The sequence below is a fragment of the Poecilia reticulata genome, linkage group LG2, assembly GCF_000633615.1.
Source record: "Poecilia reticulata strain Guanapo linkage group LG2, Guppy_female_1.0+MT, whole genome shotgun sequence".
Classification (NCBI taxonomy): Eukaryota; Metazoa; Chordata; class Actinopteri; order Cyprinodontiformes; family Poeciliidae; genus Poecilia; species Poecilia reticulata.
The window spans coordinates 34466519-34486920 of NC_024332.1; the positions used below are offsets into that span (position 1 = coordinate 34466519).

The 20402-nt window shown below is 38.1% G+C and overlaps 1 protein-coding gene across 2 annotated transcripts in view; it reads left to right on the forward strand.

Moving 5' to 3' along the window:
* The first annotated feature begins 925 nt into the window (after window positions 1-925).
* bard1 (BRCA1 associated RING domain 1) overlaps window positions 926-20402 on the forward strand; it is a 28479-nt gene continuing 9002 nt past the window's right edge. The window contains exons 1-9 of one of the 2 annotated variants that reach the window (XM_017302353.1): window positions 926-1153; window positions 2493-2549; window positions 3066-3214; window positions 4812-5866; window positions 6271-6351; window positions 8516-8688; window positions 14891-15023; window positions 15148-15283; window positions 18987-19079. In XM_017302353.1, the coding sequence (XP_017157842.1) occupies window positions 1062-1153; window positions 2493-2549; window positions 3066-3214; window positions 4812-5866; window positions 6271-6351; window positions 8516-8688; window positions 14891-15023; window positions 15148-15283; window positions 18987-19079 (1969 nt within the window). In that variant the 5' untranslated portion in view covers window positions 926-1061. The remainder of the gene's footprint in view (window positions 1154-2492; window positions 2550-3065; window positions 3215-4811; window positions 5867-6270; window positions 6352-8515; window positions 8689-14890; window positions 15024-15147; window positions 15284-18986; window positions 19080-20402) is intronic. The other variant, XM_008403882.2, reaches the window with a different exon arrangement.

Below are 20402 nucleotides of genomic sequence, written 5' to 3' on the forward strand. Positions count from 1 at the left end.
TGTAAATGGGATTGATTCGATTTTTTTTTTACATTACATACACAACACAATCCCTGTTGTTTAAATGCTTGTTTTCTACTTTGCAATAATAAACACAATGTGTTTAATTTATCTTTATAAAGTAATTTTATATTTTTGTTTACATTGTACGTCTACAAAAAAACTTTTTACTCTTACATATCACATGAATGGGAATTGGAATATTGAAATATTCTGATAATATATTCCAGGTTAGAATTTTATATCTTGGGCAAAAGAAATGGTGAACCAAGTTTATTTCTGCCATTAACTGCTGGTTTTGAATATGGGATTTGAAATGTACAATTTTCATTGGCTGTTTTACATTATAGTGTTCAAAATTACATTCTGCAATGAATTAAGCTATGTAGAATCACTAGTGAAAACAATGCATTGCACTGAGTTTACACACCACCGAGAATTGTTACTATTGTAGAATTTTTTTTAAAGGAATTTCTGAAAGTTATCAAAATATGTGGATTTTTCTTCTAGCAAAACTATGGTCTGGTCCATATGGTGATCTAAGCTCCACCAGCTGAAGAGGCCTGTGCATGCATAGGTGGCTAACTGGTATTATTGAAATCAATATAATTATATCCGCTTGATGAAGCAGCTAATGATGCTGCAGTTCTGCAGGAAACATTGTCTGAACCTAATCGGAGCATTTAGTTTTATTACATCATAGGTCGTAACGATTTCAAATAATTATTTTTTAATTAATCAATTCCAGTCTGTGATGTAATCCGTCACGTGTCAAAGCTTGTGCAAGTTGAGAAATATCTTGCTGGCACCTTTAGCCTAAATAGTACGGAACTGTTGATTCACCTACATGTCTGTATTATCTCCAAACAGCAGGGAACGTCACCTAAGACGACATGCGCGTCTCAGTTGACGTCACGGCCCTTAAGTCACTTCCGTAAATAATTGGCGGGAGATGTAAAGAACCAGGAAGTAGTTTGTTTTTTAGAGGCAGGATTGGAGCAAACGAGTTCGACAACAAATCGGTAGTAGAAATATTCTCTTTTGTAAAAAAAAAAAAAAAAATGGATAATACCACACCGCTACAAACAGATGGCTGGAAGAACAGTAAAGAGGCGGTTGCAAACTTCCGTCGACTGTTGCTTTGCTCCAAATGGTAAGTTGGAGCGAATCCGAACCGTTTCTCTGCTTAGCGACGCAAAATGCAACGTAAACAGCTGTTTCACGATGTGTATACCTGCGAGGGGAATAAATATAACAGGATCAATCACGTCTAGCTTTAATACACGACGAGTCTTAACCACGTCATTTTAACCTGAATGTTTACACGCAACAGAAAAAGACAAAACCTCGAGTATAACTAGATGCGTTGACGTGGTTTCTCCCACCATAACATGGCATGGTGATGTATGAGTGTCTGACGCCATTGTGCATTTGTAATTACATTTATTGAGAATATTTTCATATCAGTATTCAAGATATTGAAGACTATTTTACCCCTGCTAAAATGCCAGCTTTTTATGATGTAAAAAAAAAATAAACCAAGGAAAAGTATTTCAGAACTGTTTTCAGCTTTAATTTGACTCATAGTCAAAAACAGATTTTTTTTTTTTTTGGGAAAAAATATAAATTATAAAGGTCAACTATTGCGGCTGTGTAAGTGTGCACATGCTCTTATAATTTCAAACCCACATTAGAGTATGGTGATGGCAGCATCATGCTTTGGGGGCTGTTTTTGTTCAGTTGGACGAAGGTATGAACAGTCAGTGTTGGTGCAAAAGTTTCAGACTCCTAAAAGAAAGATGAAGATGAAGAGGAACATCTTCCTGTGCCTTAACAACGACCCAGGTCATAATTCAACCGCAGTGTACTTAGGCAACCACATACTTTTACATTTTCCCTTAAAGAATTACGGCTTGTTCCTCAACATACTTGTACACGTTGGAGTCCCTGCTAAAGTAAAAAGCACTCTGCATTAATTTCTCTGGGTCTCAGTTTTTATGTCACTAAAAATCTGTCTTTTTAACAGGGCTGTGTAGACTTTTCACATCCACCATGCAGGAAAAAATAAACAAAGCTAAGCTTTATGTTGTGAGAACAATAATTCACAGTTGATGGTACACACTGCAGTCCAGGGATGAGGAAGCTGATGAATTTCAATAAACAATCCCCAGGCAAAATAAGCTTCAGAGAAATGGCGTGAGATGTTAGAAATGCATAYGGGGGCAACATGCAACACCATGCAAAGTCCCTGCAAATGATTATGTGTGTTTTTAGTTTTCCTCGTGTGATTTTAGTGAAGGGTGGATTGTATCGAATCTAGTTTTTTTTTTTTTTTTTCTCCGTGATAAAGGGATTTAGGTTTTAATACTCTCAAAATGGTAAAGATCAAAAACCTAATTACCGCTCCACAGCATCTTGCATTGCAATTACTTTTTTTGTGTGGCAATGAGTTAAGCCGGCACAGACTAATAAATCCTTTCCCTGTTTCCCAGCTCAAATTTGATGGAGGAGCCGGTGTGTCTGGGGATGTGCGAGCATATGCTGTGCAGGTAATGTAACCTCACGGTGTTCTGCTGTGATATGCTTATTACGGGCAGGCGTTCACCGTGGCAGGAATTTTTATTTGCCGAACACAGGTGTAGCTAATAATGATAATGATTGCTTCGTTGCATTTAAGTGTGAGGCTGCCAAGATTGTGAATGCGTGGATGCTGGCTTACTGGCAGGGCACACTGGCATGCCTGAAAGGTATTTAAAAAGCAGTCTGCTTTTCCTGCTATGACACATGAAAATGGCCACAGTGGGAGTCGTCTTCTTCCTGCCTCAGGCGTGGAAAATTACTTAATTTATTCGGACTAATCTCTGCAGAGATTAAATGATGCCAATACTGAAAGTATAAGGTTTGACATGAATGAAGAAATCCCATGTGCTTAGATCCAAAGTTGGTGTGAACTACAAACCTTTCCTTTTTGAAACGACTAAGAGGGGGGGGATCAATAGATGCGCTGTATTTCTTTGTACTGAAATGCAAGCAGGACTCCATTCTAAGAAAGGCTTATTGCTCAGGTCTTGTGCTGGCCCCCGGGCAGGAGACGGCTGCGCGGTGTGTCTCAGCCCTGCGTGGGTGAAGGACATCCAAATCAACAGGCAGCTTAGCAGCACCATACAGCTCTTCAGTGACTTGGAGTCCCTGCTTAATCCCACGGAACAAGCAGGTAAAATGCATGCACAGCAACATGCTGGTTGGTCCAAATATTTTTTTATTTTCCACATCACATCACAGCAACAAGCTTCATTGTTTCTTAATGGGATTTTGTGTAATTAGCAAATATGAAGTGGTGCGTGATTCAAGTGGAGGGAGAAGCATTCATGTTTTCCAAAAATATTAGAAAAGTGTGAATGCAGAGTGCCTGGTTTTGAGGTGATCTGCACAATATATCAAATCACAATCACCATTGAAATATTAATGTTTGGTGTATCGTGGTTGCAAACGACTGTTAGGATGCAGTATTTGGTTGGATGTCATATTTAAAGGGACACATGCACCATCATTCTGCAAGCCATTAATGTACAGATTTGGAAAAAAATTGACACCACTGCAAAATTGTCAGTTTTCTGATTTTACTCTGTTTGAGTAAAATGAACATTGTTCTTTTATTCTATGAACTGCTGACGACATGTCTCCGAAATTCCAAGCAAAAATGTATAATTTATTTGCAGAAATTGAGAAATGGTCAAAATAACGAAAAAGATGCAGTGCTTTCAGACTTTAAATAATGCAAAGAAAACAAGTTCATATTTAAAAACGATACTCCTGTTTTAACTCAGAAAGAGTTCAGGAATCAATATTTGGTGGAATAACCACGAGGTTTTCAATGGGGGTTCAGTACGGTCGTCTCTTGTTTTTTTTTAATTTTATTCCAGAGCTGTATATATTCAGCCTATTGGACGGTTTTCAGTTGCCCTTAAATCACATTATGTGTAATTCTTCATAAACCTGAGATGCTAAGCCTCACATTCCACAGTGAAAAAATTGTATACAGTCAAATAATCAGGATAAAGTGGATAATTCATAATAATTACAACTTTATTCAGAAATAGTATTGCAGTTACATGTTTTCCTGGTATAGTATCGGCCATAGTGACTTTTCACTGCAGTTTCAAGGTTTTTGGGTATTTTGTCTCCTGGCTCTGTGCTAATTCCTCTAAGCAGAACATTTATTGTCTTGACTTTTAACACATGAGGATTCTTAGATCTAAACCATTCCACTGCAGCTCTGACTGTATTTAGAATTTCTGTTCTGTGCAAAGGGAAATATCCACCTGTCTAACAAGTTTTCTTCTGGGTATTCTTCTCTCTATCCATGCTCCCATCAGATCTGACCAGCTTTTCTGTTGCCGCTGAACCAATAAATCCCTGCAGCGTGATGCTGATGGATCATTTGCCTTCCACTTTAAAATGATGCGCTTCCTTTTTTTTTTTTTTTTTTTGTACATCACATGAATTCCCAATAAAATTCTGGAATGATTGTGGCTGTTTTTATGAATACTATTGCAAAGCAGTGTAAATGTATTGTCAAATGTGTGAAAAAAGTTGAACGAAATGAAAAGTTGGTGTAATTGTCTTAATTTTTAAGTGCATAATAGAACGTTATCACACAGAGAAAAAGGCTTTCTGAAAACAATTCACTTTCAGAATTTGTAGCGAGCACTGTACAAGGATGGGATTGCTGTTTTGTTCTTATTAAAATGCATCACTTCTGCTTTTTTTTTTAATTAATTTATTTATTCTTTTCGTATATTTAATTTCAGACTCTGTTGCTGAGGTCAGTTCGCAGGCGGAGGCTGCAGTCCTCAAACACAAGAAGAACTTTAAGATCTGGTTCAGTCCTCGCAGTCGAAAGGTGCACTGCAAGGTCGAGAAGCCTTTAGAGGTCACTGCTCCAGACAGGAAGTCCTCTGAAGAACAGCCTGCTGCTCAGTCCAAAGTCCCCGCAGCTCAGTGCCGGGACCTTTCAGTGTTTAATTTCACTTCGTCCTCCCAAGACTCTTCGTCTTCACAAAATGAAAGTAACGTAAACAGTAAAGGAAAGAAAAGAACTAAGAAAACTGATACTACAAGGCAGGTTCAAGGGCGCACCAGTACCACACGTAGACAGACTAAAGAGAATTTGAAAAAGAAGAGGCTGGAGGCCATAAACCAGCAGTGGGGACTTACAGACCAACAGAATCCCTCATCTGGACCAGAGCCATCCTGTGCTGACGGAGCAAGAGGGTCACGTAAAAGGGTTTCTTTCTTAAGCCCTTCTGTCTCGACTGACGAGGCGCAGACTGAAGCCTCGCAGGTCCGTGAACTCAGTTTGACCAACCGCACAATAAACGAAAGTCTCTCGGGAGGCGAGATCAATGTGCTGAGTCACCACAGCCAGCATGGTCAGAGCACAGCCAGTCAGATGTCGTCAACAAACAACCCAAATCCAGATGACGGTTCCAAAACAGACACAAACGCGTCTCCCCAGGAGAGTCTCTCCAAAAGAAGCAAAACAGTGGAGAGAAACTGCTCCTTGGAAACAACGCCAAAAAGACAGAGGGTTTCTCCGGGCCCAAGGAGAAAATCACCTGGTGGAAAAGCCTCACCTTTCACTGAGCGTTTAACTTTAGCAAGCCCCGCAAGTGAAAAGAAAAAGAAGCGCCCGAGAGAAGGTAAACAGCGTAGTCCGTCTGTTGCAGCCCTCATGTCTTCAGACAGCCACAATAAACCCGTGTGCAGTCCTCGGTCATCTTTCGGCCGTTCAAGCCCTGGCAGCCCTGCAGTAATGAAGAGGAACCACAGAGGAGAGACCCCTCTACACCTTGCTGCAATAAAGGTGAAGACGTTTATTACCGATCACATTGCTAAAGCTAAATTGCGAGCAACTTTACCCAAGGAACTAGATTTCAAGTTAATCGTCTCCTAAGGAGATAAAAACGAAATGTAATGTGGCCTTTTTATGGTTTACTTATTCTTTCATAATGACTAACCCAATCCTTTCCAAATCCGTGCTCGGGTGATTGGACAGGCATGTTCTGCTGTTCAGTAATCCTCATGAACATGGCTGTAATCCCTCCCAGCATCGCTGACACGGGAATCAATGGCTCTCTGCGGAGGCTGATTGATAAACCTGGGATCTTTTTGTTCTCAGGCATCGGGCGTTGTTGTTTTCAAATGGGTTGACGTTACATTTTTGTGATTCTCACCTCAGGATTGTTGTTTACTATACGTACCCTGCAGGGAGATGTAGATTCTGTCAACGAACTTCTGGATCAGGGAGCCGACCCCAACCTGAAAGACAACGCCGGCTGGACACCACTGGTGAGTCTACATGCATCAATCTAAGCAACTGTAGAGATGGACGTGAAGAGATACACAAATAAACACAAAGGCCTGACTTCAGAAAACATGGACAAAAACCAGCAATCGTGAATAACATTATTTTGGGTAGATGAGTGAAATTAAATTATTTGGACAATAAAATAAGTGGACATTATTTGGCAAGAACAGAATAAAGGATTGTAGGAAAATCATGACTTTGTAGCAGCAGGACCAAGCCAGTTTATTATCCTTATCATGTGTAAATGGTTGAATCTATGATAATGAGCTGGTGTCCAGATTTAGTTCTCATCACAAAATACATTTCTTTTGTTTATGTTGTTCTTCAGTGTTGTTAAATTTGATCTGAAATATCCCTATGTTTGGAAAACAATCGAGTTTTCAATTAGGTGTCCTAATTTTTACATTTTACATGACTGTATTTGCATAAGTGTAAAACATTTGTACTGAATTTGCACCCATTTACCATGGGCATTTATCATGAAAAATGTCACTCTTATCATAAGATTTTTAATGTATCTTTATCATTGTAAGTTTCAATTATTTATGGTAAATAAGTAAAAAAAAAACTTACAATGCAATGTGCATTTTAGTAAATGAAGAAGCTGTTTTCAAATGCAAATATAAAAAAAAAATAAAAAATAAAAATTCTGGTGCTACAAATGCTTTGTCATGCAGTCACAACCATACAGTTACCAAAAATAAAACAAGAACTTTTTTTTTTTTTTTTACCATCTTTAATCTCATCATAATAGTAGCACAGAATACTGCAAAAAATTCTAAGTTCATATCGCTCAACCATACACACTGTTCTCCCGAGAAAAGTTGGCCGCACACGTTTCTGACAACAGCCTGGAACGACCAAAGCTTTAGCTTTTCTTATGACAAGAAGTCAGATTTTTTTCTGTTTGATAGTTGTAGCACAGGGGAATCTTGTCATTTTTATTCAGCACTAGATTTCATCTAATCCTTTACACTATTCATGTTAAGAGAGAGAATATTAAGCTCCAAACAAAAGGAAGCCTGAGTACAATTTTAACCGTCTTTTCTTGTGGAAATATATGTGAAGCACAGCTATTTTGCTGTGACTTTATCAGAGCGTTGTATCCTTGGTAAGATAATTACTGTAATCGCTGCAATTGTTTGACTATAAGGCTGACCTAAAAGGTGTGTGCTTTGTGCTTTTACACAGTTCTGCTTCAACAGGAAAAGTTGGAAGTGCTGTCACTTATTCCCTGGGTTATCATGCTTTTTTTTTTTTTGTCTTTGAGAACAAATGTCAGTGTTTGCCTCTGACTTTATTACATCCCTTAATGTGACTGCTAGCTCCCCTCAGACTTGTTCAATTTGAGCTCTGACAGTTTGCAGCTGATGTTTTGAAATGCTTACAATACAGCTTTGAGTTTGAAATATTATTTGACTGCTTGTATATTTCTTGGAAGTTATGTGAGCCTCTGCTCCCCGATGTGTCTTTTTCACTTCTCTAGTTTCAGCACCACTTTCATAACTCTGTTTTATTAGTCTTCTAAGATAATACAAGTGTCTGTTTTTCTGGGATTGTTGAGCCTTAAGCAAATAAAATGAAGCAGATTTTGTCTGTGCACTTTACAAATCCGTGGATTTTAATTCCTGTGGGTAAAAGACAAACATTTGTTTGGTACAGATGGCCAGGACTAAAAAAAAAAAAAAAAAAAGACTGGAAATAGCCTGTGTTTGCATGAAACAGTTGGGCGGTAAGAAATGATGAAAGGCAAATTTAATGTACTAGATCAACTATTGTAATGCAATTCATTCTCAGTATTTACTGTACTATGTTTTTCCTATTGTGTCTTTTTATCTAAAACAGACAGTTAACATTTTAACTGAACTGTAAAATCTGAAAACAACCAAAACATACAGTATTATTAGACGTTCACAACGAAACAATCATAATTTTCAGAAGTAAACATTGTTTTCACAATGACATGATGTGTTTTTGGATATATTTTTGTCTCAAACGGCAAACTTGAAAAAAAAAACAAACAAGAAAAACAAACAGATTTCATTGCAGAATTTATGGTAATAGATCTCTTTTGAAAATAACAGTGGACAATAATGAGCATGAGTTGCACAGAATGACCGCTAGCCGTTTTGCCTCTTGTTTCAGCATGAGGCATGTAATCTGGGCCACCTGGCAGCTGCGAAGGTTTTGGTCGCAAGGGGAGCCCTGTTGAACACACCTGGCTATGAAAATGATTCTCCGCTCCATGATGCTGTGAGGAATGGACATGCAGCCATTGTTAAGCTGCTGCTGCAGCTCGGTGCCTCACGGAACGTTCTGTAAGTTGCATGCATGTCTTTTCTTGTTGAAGTTGTCTTGTTGGCTACTTTTCTTCCAATTCTCCTAATAATGGTTGTAAATGACATAATAACAAGCACTGTTGTGAAGGTATTGGAAAGAGTAGGAGCTTCTTAAAGAGACAGAGGCCTGACTAAGTTTGTTTAAGATTTTTGCTATATCGCAAACATCAACAAATATGAAGTCAGAAATATGAAATGTAATATGTTGGTGAAGTAGGAGGGAGTTTTGTCTTGCACACAATAATTTTAATAATTTTCTGCATTTTTCTTTCTCCAAATGTTTTTTTTATTTTTTTGTAAATTGCCATGATACAAGGAAAAAGTAGTAGTTTTAGTCAAGTCATTATATCTTGAGAACCTCATACCGGCCCATGCTCACTTTCATCCATCTTTGTAATGAATACTTTGAAGCTTGGCAACAAGAGTTTTTCTGTCAATGTGGAATATTTACTTTTTACATTAAGGGTAAAGCATATGATTGCCAACAGCTGCTGCCTGCTAAATCTGGCAAATTGTATTATATATATAGCCCATTCCAATCAAACAAAGTATTTTAATTTTGGACGTATATTACTTGGACAAAATCAGACTGACAGCTTGGGTAAGAAAGCTTTGATACATGAAGGAAAATATTTCCTTTTGTAATAAGCACATTTTTCTCAGTTTCCTGCCTAAATGTAGTAAATGGGGCCTCACACTGTTGCTTGGGTTCGAATCCCAAGTCTTTCTGCATGGAGTTTTGCATGTTTTCTATGCATGTGTGGATTCTCTCACTGTCTAAAAACACGACTGTTAGGTTAATAAGTTACTCTAGAAATGTCCCTAGATGTGAGTGTGTGCATGCATGGTTGTTTGTCCTGTGTGTGTCTCTGTGGCAACCTGTCCACAGTGTTCCCCAAATCTCACCCAGTGACTGCTAGAGAGTCATTGTCTGAATCCGCTTGTCCGGATACAGACGATGACTTGATGGATACATAAATGGTGAAATGCTCTTTTCCCAGTCACTCGTGAGTCATGTGTGTACAGGAAGATGGTGTGAGGAAAAAAAAAAAAAAGTGTGCGTAGGTGGACAGATGCAAGGCTAATGCTTATTATCGCTCTCCTGATGCTGTACTAACACTTATGTAAGCAGTGTGGATGGGCAGAACAGTGTTTGTAATGAGGTAGACATTAGGTCATCGTTATGATGATTAGTCTGGTTGATCAGGGTCTCTTTCCTTCTTTGGTAATTACCAATCGTCTTTTTTTCTACATTGCTTGCCTCACTGTGTTTGTCTTACTGCTTGGGTGACTCCTTTAATGCATGGCCATACATTTTTCGCTTCTGTAACCTCTCAGTACTGACGCAGAGAGCCTTTCAGGTCACTGCCCGGTGAATGTAATCATCATCCAAACCTCTTCCGTGCCTGCCACATTCACACTAGCCAAGCAAAGACATCTGCCAGTTCAATTCCTAATGGAATGACTGGCACCAAGCTCTGGGTTTGGAAGTAGTTTTTGATGGTTTCTTTTGTTGCCTGTGTGCATGAGAGGTTTCCGTCTTTTAGCTGTATTCTTTCATTGCTGTCCTGTTCCTGTGCTGTGTTGCACTTGAAAACCTGTTGATTGTATATGGTCAGTATCATATCTCTATTGCTATCAAAATTCAGTCTGAGGGAATCATTTATTTATTTCCCAATAAATGATCTTTATTACAATTTAAAACGGGCAAAAGATTCCGACTGAAAAAAAATGCGCCACTAAAATGACACTTTTAGTACCTCATTATATGGTGTGGGAAAAAAAAGCTAAACTACAGTCTTGCAAGATTTTTAAGCTAAACTGGATGGACATCTCAAAGCATAAAATAAAAATCAAATATTCATCATATTTGGTTTTTACCAGGGCTGCACAGTAGAGCTGTTGCCTTGCAGCAAGAAGGTTCTGGGTTCGATTCCCGGCCCTGGTCTTTCTGCATGGAGTTTGCATGTTCCCCCTGTGCATGCGTGGGTTTTCTCCAGGTACTCCGGTTTCCTCCCACAGTCCAAAAACATGACTGTCAGGTTAATTGGCCTCTCCAAATTGTCCCTTGGTGTGAGTGTGTGTGTGCATGGTTGTGTGTCCTGTGTGTGTCTGTGTTGCCCTGCGACAGACTGGCGACCTGTCCAGGGTGACCCCGCCTCTCGCCCAGTACGCTAGCTGGAGATGGGCACCAGCAACCCTCCCGACCCCACTGAGGGACAAGGGTGTAAGAAAATGGATGGATGGTTTTTACCAAACCTGTTCGGTTTTCTCAAACAAGGCAGGACTTCTCATGGGTGTGTGTTTTTTTTTTGTTTTTTTTTTCCCCCGTTCTCTATTTCTTTGAGCCTCAGAACTCAGCCGTTAGTGTCTGGGGGAAAGAGTTGTCACAATGACTTCATGAACTAATAAGAAACAGACTTTGGATTAGAGGCTGGGTGTGGCTGTCAAATTGAATACATTTCTTTTCCTTTTTTCTTTCAGCTTTTTTCATATTCAAGTTTTAGTTATGAACATTTTTAAGATGTACAATAAATACTTCAACATATTGTCAGATATTTTGACAAGAGTCTGAGCATCAGGGTCAGGCAAACATTGATATTTTGACAACTCAGGATCTCATTGGCACATAATAAGAGATCAAGACTAATATAAAACGGTCTGTCTAGAATATTCTATAAGGATTTTGAGGGAAAACAGTTCTTGTGGGTGAAAAGTCAGATTTGTGTGTTTGTGCTTGCTGTAGCAGCACAAACTTTATTTGCATAATCAACCTTGTATTAGACATGAGTCTTGGTTTTAAATCTGAATGTATTTGATACACCTGGGCAGCCACATGATATGCAAAACAATGCTCTGCATCTGTGCTGGAGGTGCAAATATTACCACGGCTGAACTTTTAGGACGTTAAAGAAGTGGCCTGAAAATTACACACTCAACATGCAAAAGGCAGTTTGCTGCCACTGGTTATTACCGTGTGATTAAAGTAAAAAAAATTGACGGTAAGTAGATGAGAAGTTACTCAGTATGTTTGAGTTGACAGCTGGCAGAGGATTAATGCTGACTCCATACACTAATTCAAAACCTCCAATCTATACTTGGCTGTTAATTAATGTCAAGTCAGTACATCATTAAAATGTACAGCATATAAACTGGACCTGTGTAGTTACAAAATGTATGCTCGTGCAACAAACAAGCAATGTCAATTAAATAGAAGGTAATTGTGAATTTTCTTTCTTTTGAAACTTTTATATTTTCTAGTTGTTTGTTTTTTACGTTTATAAAAAATGCTGCATTGATTACCTCATAGTGACATGTTAGGCTTTTTTGCTCTTAATGTTATTATTTAACGTTTAAATTAGAATGCATGTGTACTAACTGGCGCCTTTGTTGCCTATTTAATTCTCTGCATTCAGTTCTCGCAGTTAGATGAGGTCAACACGTCATTACAAAATTAGAAACAAAATGCTATCATTTTGAGGAAAGCACAAGAAAGTAAGTGTGTTAATTAAAATGTGCTCATGTTTTTATAGCTGGCAAATATATTCTCCAGCTTTTGTCAACCTCAATGGTTCACAGAATGTGTCCTGGTGAGAAAGACTGAGTGTAAGCAGAAACTTTGCTTGTTTACAGGAAAGCCTTAGAGGCCACCTTTAAGATGATGCGGGTCTGACAACTTTTAGAGAGTGGGCGTCATTATGTTCCCAATCTTTGAAGTATACTCCATAAACTATACTGTCTGCTGCAGTTGCTTGCCGAGCCAAAGTGCAGACTGAAGAGTTTTGGCTCCTATGTGCCGAACTCTAATTGTTTTCTGTTGAAATTTGAAATATTGCTAATGGCTTAAGCAAAGGCGCTGCAGGGAGACTGTTGGAAATGACCAGACACCCTCTGTTAATTTTGAACTAAATTTAAAAATCATATATGCAGTAAAAGTCAGTGGTCTTTTGTCTAACCTATGCACAAACTCGTAGGCGTTGAGGAAAGGACATTTTGTGGAGGATGCAAATTGCAGGCCTAACATGGCTCATCAGTCTTTATAATTCAAATGGTAATTTTTTTTTCCTTCCACCTAAATGTTAATTTTAACACGAGCCATAAAACCTTTTGCACTATGAAGAAAAGATAGCTTATAAAACCTTGTTTACATATAGCTTTATTTATTTATTTTTTAGTTTTAGAGCAAAAAAAAAAAGTTTAGTGTGAGAGAAAATGCAGTTGAAGGAGTAGAAAAATATACAGCATACCGTTTGAAGCCGACTGACATGGAAGGTCAAAATGAAAAATGAAAATCTTTTGCCATTAGTTTTATTTTATTGTGTGGAATAAAAATGCTAATGTTTGCATGATGACATAAGAATTGAGGAACTGAAAACATCCTTGTAATCTTTCTACATAAACACATAAGAAACTATTATAGTGCTGCACAATATATCACCATTGCAATATCAGGACTGTTTAGATTGCGATAATTGTTATTGCATTGTTTTAATGCTTCTCTAGTCCCAAAATGGTGGCAATGACTAGTTTTGATGCATTTTGCAGCTCATGCTCACTAGAGTCAAACTTGTGGTCAAGCAGAAGCAGAGCCCGGCGGTGTTTATTACTTTACCTCCGCCATGATTTTGTTTTTCCCCTCTTTCCCTTGAAATTTTTGCATATTCTCCTCACATGCATACACCAGTGTGTGTGCATGCATATGTTGAAGTGTCAGGGACATTCTCTGTTTGTTTATATTTGTGTGTGTATTCGGCTGGGAGAATGAATCCAAATGAAATATTTTATGGACCAGTGGACCTATTAATTGTCCCCCAGGTGTTATCTTTGCTGACGCCTAATCTTTTAGAGACGACCTGCTGGGCTCGGTTCTTCTATTTGTATCCTCTCTTCCTGCCATCCTCTCTCTTCATCCCTTTTTTCCCCCTCTTTTGCACTTCCTCAAGGTGACCTTTCAGGCAGCTTTCTCAAACTCGCACTTCATTTCAACATCCTCTTTGTAACCAGGAGATGGTTGCACTTTTATCATCTTTGAGTGTCTGTGCATAGCGGTGCTTTTGATTTGATTTTAAGCCTCCATTACACACGCTGTATTGAAAAGGTTACTGGGCACCAGGTTTAAAATATATGCTGAATCCCCACAGAAATGGGGATCTTCTTTTTTAGATGCATTTCCCTAAATATCAGATGTTTTGTAACCGTGCGAAGAAGTCGGAGGGAAATGATGAGAACATGTACGCCCTGTAAAGAAGGGCTCCAGTCAGGATTCAAATTCAGTTTGGTGTAAGGCAGCAGTTTTAATAACTGAAACACCACACAAGTCAACAAGTAAAAAGTAAAAAATAAAACTAAAGCAAAGTTTGACAAGGATGTTTCTATCATTCATTTTGAGTAGGGGAGTGAGACTTGCTGTTGGGGAACTTTGATCAGGAGCAGACAAGAGTCCATGATGATTTATTACAGTCTTACCAGGGTTGGCAATGATTGTGTAAAGTGTTGTATTAATGGAAAGAAAATAATTTTGATCTTTGATAAAACTGGAATTTCTGTCTCAGTTTCACCTCATATCAAACTAAAGAGAGACAAAGATTATTTTTCATCAAGGGAAAATCATATAATCACAGCTTCATAGAACTGGGCGGGTGGGATTTTTGCCAGATTGCTTTTCCCTCAACACGGGATTATTGAACTTTACAGTTCTGCTTGGCCAGAGATTGTGACTTAGATTTGCAAGTATTGTGATAACATGTTGGAAGAATATTAATTTCTTATTGAGAGGATGTCCTTTGGACTAAAGATTCTAATGTGAGCAGGGCCAAAATGTGGGGGTGGGAAATATTTGACAAATCAGCTGGAAATTTGACTGGTAAAATACAGAAAACATCTGTAGAAACTCTGAAATGTAACATTTTTACACATACAAATCTCGACAAAATTCTGTTGGTGGTTACTATTATAGTTGACATCAGAAGTTATTCTTTATGAGATATCGGAGTACAGAATGGAACATCCCATTGCACTAAACCACATGAGTTTCGTGTGTGCTTTTGCTTTAGTTGTGTTTTATTTAATTTTATGTTTTGTTTTTTTTTCATCCTCATCTTCACAAACTCATTAACACACAGAGGTACATTCTTTGAAACACTGACATGCTTTATCTGTGAATTTTATTTCCTGTTTGCAGTAATCTACATGGAAAGCGTCCTGCAGATTACGCAGTGAGCCAGGAGATGCTGGCGATTTTCCAGAAAGCTGCAGAAGGAACCCAATATGCTAATTCGCATACATCTCATAGCCCCTCAGCCACTATCTCTGCGGTATGTCCTCATAAATCAGTGAATAATCCTTTTTTCCATCTTGCATTTGGCAACCCTTAAGCGCTGATATTCTCGCATTAAGTGCCCGGAGACTGTATAACCGTGTTCTTATGTCTCATTTTAGTCGAGTGAAAGTGCGAGAAGGGATCAGACTTTAATGTTATTGGCCAGCAAGCTATCATCGCCAGAGCAGCGTCAGCTAGTCAAACTGAGAGTGCTACTGGGAGGAAGGATCGTTGATACCTTTTCTGGCTCAGGTAGTGGTCCTTTGTCTTACTTACCAACTTTTGCTCCTGGATATCCATTATTTCAGGAATAAACTTGAAATTCTGCCTCTACGTTGAAAATTGTCACTGCTTGACTACCATTATTTTCTAACAACTTTTCAGCAACTGAGATTTGCAGGAGTAAACAATAGATGTAAAAATTGGAGATGCACCTTCAGAATTTTGTGGCCGATTTCCATTTACTGTAAAGCTATTTTTTTTCCTCTGATACCGATTCCTATTTTTGTTATTTTTTCTGAGCTCCCTTGTGGACCTATTGCATAGGACAAAAGAAACGGCATTCATAATATTTTTTTTCTCATCTTCCTGCCGTGAGCAGTCATAAATTACATATTCTTTACATCAGGATCCAAATGATAACACAGAGCAACAGTTTTCCAACCTGATTGGTCGTTAGCAGGCATCACATGCAGAGGAGGTAATTGGACCATTTGAATCAGCTGTGTTGCAGCAGAGATTCATCTAGTTAAACTCTCATGTGGCGAATTTGCTAAAGATAAAAAGACGGTCGGTCAAGGTGAAGATTGGTCAACAGTCAGTTTTCTCACTGCAGCCCCTTCATACAGCTGTTGTTGCATAAACACCTTTTCTTGCCCGATATTCTTAGAGGTATACACAGAAGTTGTTATATAAATGGGCAGTTTTGTCCCAGCTTCCCATTTTGGAAGAATGAGGAATCTATCATGAAGAGACGGTCTCACACTGCAGTTCTAATGTTTGGTGAAATTTATTTTTTTTCCCCACACACGCAGCTCTGCTCCATGCGCCTTACTAAGAAACACAGATCCATTTGTACTGCAAAAGCTGTGAGTCAGTACCTGAGCATTATCACTCATGAAGGTTGAACAGTAGCAAACAGCTGCTTTTAGTGGTGTATACATCATTGTGATGCAGCAGCTCCTTCACCGTTGCATAGTAATGGCTGGAAGAACACTGGAGAGCAGAAGTAATTGAAATCGTTCCTCATAAAATGTTTGGAGGTGCTGTCAGAGAGATGAATTCACACTAATGAAAAGCAGAGGAGCTTCTTGTTGTTTCTCCCCCTCTGGCTGCAGGGGTAACTGTTTGTACTTCCAGACTTTTTTTTTTTTTTTTCTCAAGGTTTTATCATTTTGAGCTGAATGCTGCAGTTTCAATGCAAAATGTAAAAAAGGATTTTACCCCTGGGATATAATTATGTTCGTTCTGCACTTGTCAACTCGGCTCACTCATTGAATGAAGAGGCAATAAGCTTGTATTTAAATTTTAATTAACCTATAATTATGTGACCCTGCCTTTTATAGCAAAAACCCCTGCTCTGGTTTTTGTTTCACTGTCAGCAGCAGTTTGACAGGCGTACAGTAGGTTTACCTGGTCACTCAGTCAAAGTGAGAAACGCTGGAAAATTAACACTGTGAGAAGTATAACTCCATTGTGGCTAGGTAGATCTTATGAAATCTGTTTTATATTTTCCCAAATTCCACTTTTTAAATTTTTTTTAAATAAAGTAACAAATTATGGAGTGAATGAAATCACCTCAACAGCCAGAGATCCACATTTTCTCTAAATGTAAAACTGAGATATGAGAGTATGTTGTTTTGCTGGGTGCATATCTGATGATTGCTAATGTTATGCCCTGCATATTATACTTAACAACATTCGCAGTGTTGGACAAAGTGGAGTACCTTCAAATAAAAGTGGCAAACATTATAACTTGGCTCTTCTGAACCACCATGTCTTTGTGCGTCACCTTTTGCTGTAAATGCAGCTTCAACACTTTTGCATTCCTCCATCTTTGCACATCTAGAGATCTTTACTTTTGACTTTTTTTTTTTTTCTTTCAACATCAGTTTCCCACAGACTCATTTAGATTTAGTTCTGACCTATTGTGTTGCAATCACAAAGAACTGGTTGGATACACTGCTTTGTGGACTATAATATCTCAGGTGTAATGCATGAAAACTCTGCTTGCCAATACTCAATTTGGCCACTTGAGAGACCTCAAGTGTCCGTATTTAGACATGACCAAGATTTTTAAGGGATGATGGAAACATTGTGAAGATAGACAATATAGGTGGTAGTGTGGGAAATGTGGGTTAATTGAACTGGTTGCCACAGTGTTAACCAATCATGTGATCATATGCAACATCGTGCATATTGCAGCATCGACCATCGTGCAGGCCTAGTTCCTGATAAAGGATGACACTGCTTCCATGTTTCGCCAGAAGGACATTGTGTTCAAGGTGACAGTTTTCCTCCACAAGCACTTTGCATGCAGATGAAAAAGTTTAATTTTGGACTCGTCTGACCTGAGCAACTTTTTCAACACACTTGCCGTTTCCCCTTCATGGTCTGTAGCAAGCAGCAAAAGAACTTAAAATGGCTTATCTTTAACAAGTGCTTTCTTCTGGCCATTCTTCTGTTTAAAAAATAGTGATTTATGCATCCTAATATTTGTGCTGTGACCGATTCTCCCACATGACTTGTGGATCTCTGCACAGTTTGGGTGGGCAACTGTTTATTTACAGGTTTACAGTTATGTGTTACCATTTTCATTTTTTGGTTGATTGATTTATCAGTATCCCATGAGCTGGTCAAAGATTGGGGATTTTGTTTTGTAGCCTAAACCTAAGGGGGGTGAATAAGATTGACATGACACTGTCATAAACATGACATAACATCTGTCATAAACATGACATAACATCTGTCATAAACATGACATAACATCTGTCATGAACATGAATAAGCCTTCATGAATATTTATGACTGTTGTCATAAAGCGTCATTCGGTAAATTATGACACTTTTAATACAAAGTTGACATTATTCAAAATGTCTTTGTTATGACAACTTGACATTAACCAAGAAATCATTACTGATATATATTTGTTATGAAAGTATTACTGATTGCACTTTGAAAATTAGGTAACTTTATGTTATTTAAGGTAAAGTTTAAAGAGTAATGATTTCTTGGTTAATGTCAAGTTGTCATAACAAAGACATTTTGAATAATGTCAACTTTGTATTAAAAGTGACATAATTTAACGAATGACGCTTTATGACAACAGTCATAAATATTCATGAAGGCTTATTGACGTTTATGACAGGTGTTATGTTATGTTTATGACAGTGTCATGACAGTCTTATTCACCCCCTTCAAATAAAGTGTTACCGGTCTTCATTATGTTGTTTGTTTACTAATATAGCAGTTTCTAAGGACATAACAAAATACCGGCATTAACTCCTAGATAAATTAAGCAGTTCAATCTATTTATTTTATTTTTACTAATTAGACGACTTCTTAATGCAGCTTGTTTAACTGGATTTTATTTCCTTTTCTGATTTATTTTTTTTTTTTTATCTCCTCAGAAATGTGAAAGCCAAGTCTCATTACCCTGCTTTCTTGTTAATGTGTCACATAAAATCCTAATAAAATATGTTGGTGCGTTATAACGTAACATGTTAAAAGTTCCAGTACATATACAGTAGCGAGGTACTATGTCTCCACGTCAGACGCACACTAAGCTGCTTCTTAATGGCCTCTTATTTATTTTTTTGTTCTTTATACCTTATCATTGGTCACACGATCTGGAACTATCAAGTCAAGCACAGACTGCTGTTATTTTAAGTTTGTAGCACAACTCCCTTAAGTGTCTCTCTTCAGTTTGGTTTTGTTCATGTTTGTTTTCTTCTCTCAGTGAGCCATGTCGTCGTGCCAGAAGGACAAATGCCCACCACCTACTCCACCCTCCTGGGTCTTCTTGCTGGCTGCTGGGTTGTCAAATACAGCTGTAAGTATGAAGTGAGCTGCTGACTGGAACAATTCTCTGTGGACACCTTTTTTTGAATTTGATGTTAAAGCTACTGCTGGAAGTGAACTAACCTCTCACCGCAGTCATCCTAAGGCAGTGCCATTGCAGTTTGTTTTTTTTTTCAGACTTTTTGGTGCCTGAAAATAAAAAAAAAATGTAAATAAATTCTTCTGAGCAAGGTCAGCACAACATTGATCTTTTTTTTTTCTGATAAAGCTCCCTTTTTGCAATAGAAAATCACTTTTTCTTTAACATTTCACAGGGTTGCCACACACTGAGGAATCTCGGACTATTATGGTTTGCAAAATGTGTTTATACCACGGAGAGTCCTGGTTTACTGCCTTTGCACTCCTCAGTTCAGCTCACCAGTTTTTCTGTCATATTTAGGCCTGAAGATTCAACTATGCTGGGAATTTAATGCCCCTGATGAATCTGTTCTGTGTTGATTTGATTTGACCATACAACCTGGCTCATTATCTTGCTCAAAATCCCAGTAAAAACTAATGTTTTTATGATATAGATACCGCCTGAGTTATAGCTGTATTTCCTAGCACACAGCGGTCAACAGGCATCTATGTTACTTTAATAGTAAGTTGTCTTTTTATTCTATATTGAACAGCTGAAAGAAATTTAAATCTTTTAAAAGTTGTTCTACCAAAAAGTGAGGGGTGACTCAGTTTGTGGAGCACTCGGACCATGTGAAGGTGCTGTGGTGCCAATAATTGTGGAAACAGTGATTTTGGTACAATTTTCTCTGAATGTGTTTTTTATTGCAAACATGTCCTAAAACTTAAAGGTTGAGTTGTTTTCTAAAAATAAAAAACATCAGCATTATATTATGCCACTGAAGTAATTTCTTAATGAGGGGGTTTAAGATTATGCATCATTTCTCATGGGTAAAAGAAAAATAGTAGGTGCTATAAATATGTTATGAAACAGAAACATAATAAAAAATATTAATTGAATTACTGTGTTAATTGCAAAACTGGGTCAAAGCTGCCGTTAGAATTTTAAAGCACGTGGATCGAAGTGTAAAAGAACAGAAAATATAATTTATAACTTTGGATTGTTTTAGTTCTTATGATGTTGTGGACGAAGAAAGCGATATTCTTATGTGACTTAAAGTCTGAGCTTCTTAAACAGTATACAGTATGTGCCAAGTGGATTGTGCCGCTTGACCAATGGATTTCTACATTCATCATTTCCCGCTATGTCCTAGGCAACATCCGAATTGCTCTCTTCTTATTTCAGGGCTATACTTTAAGCAACACCGAGTTTACTTTTGAGGCTGCCTACTACAAG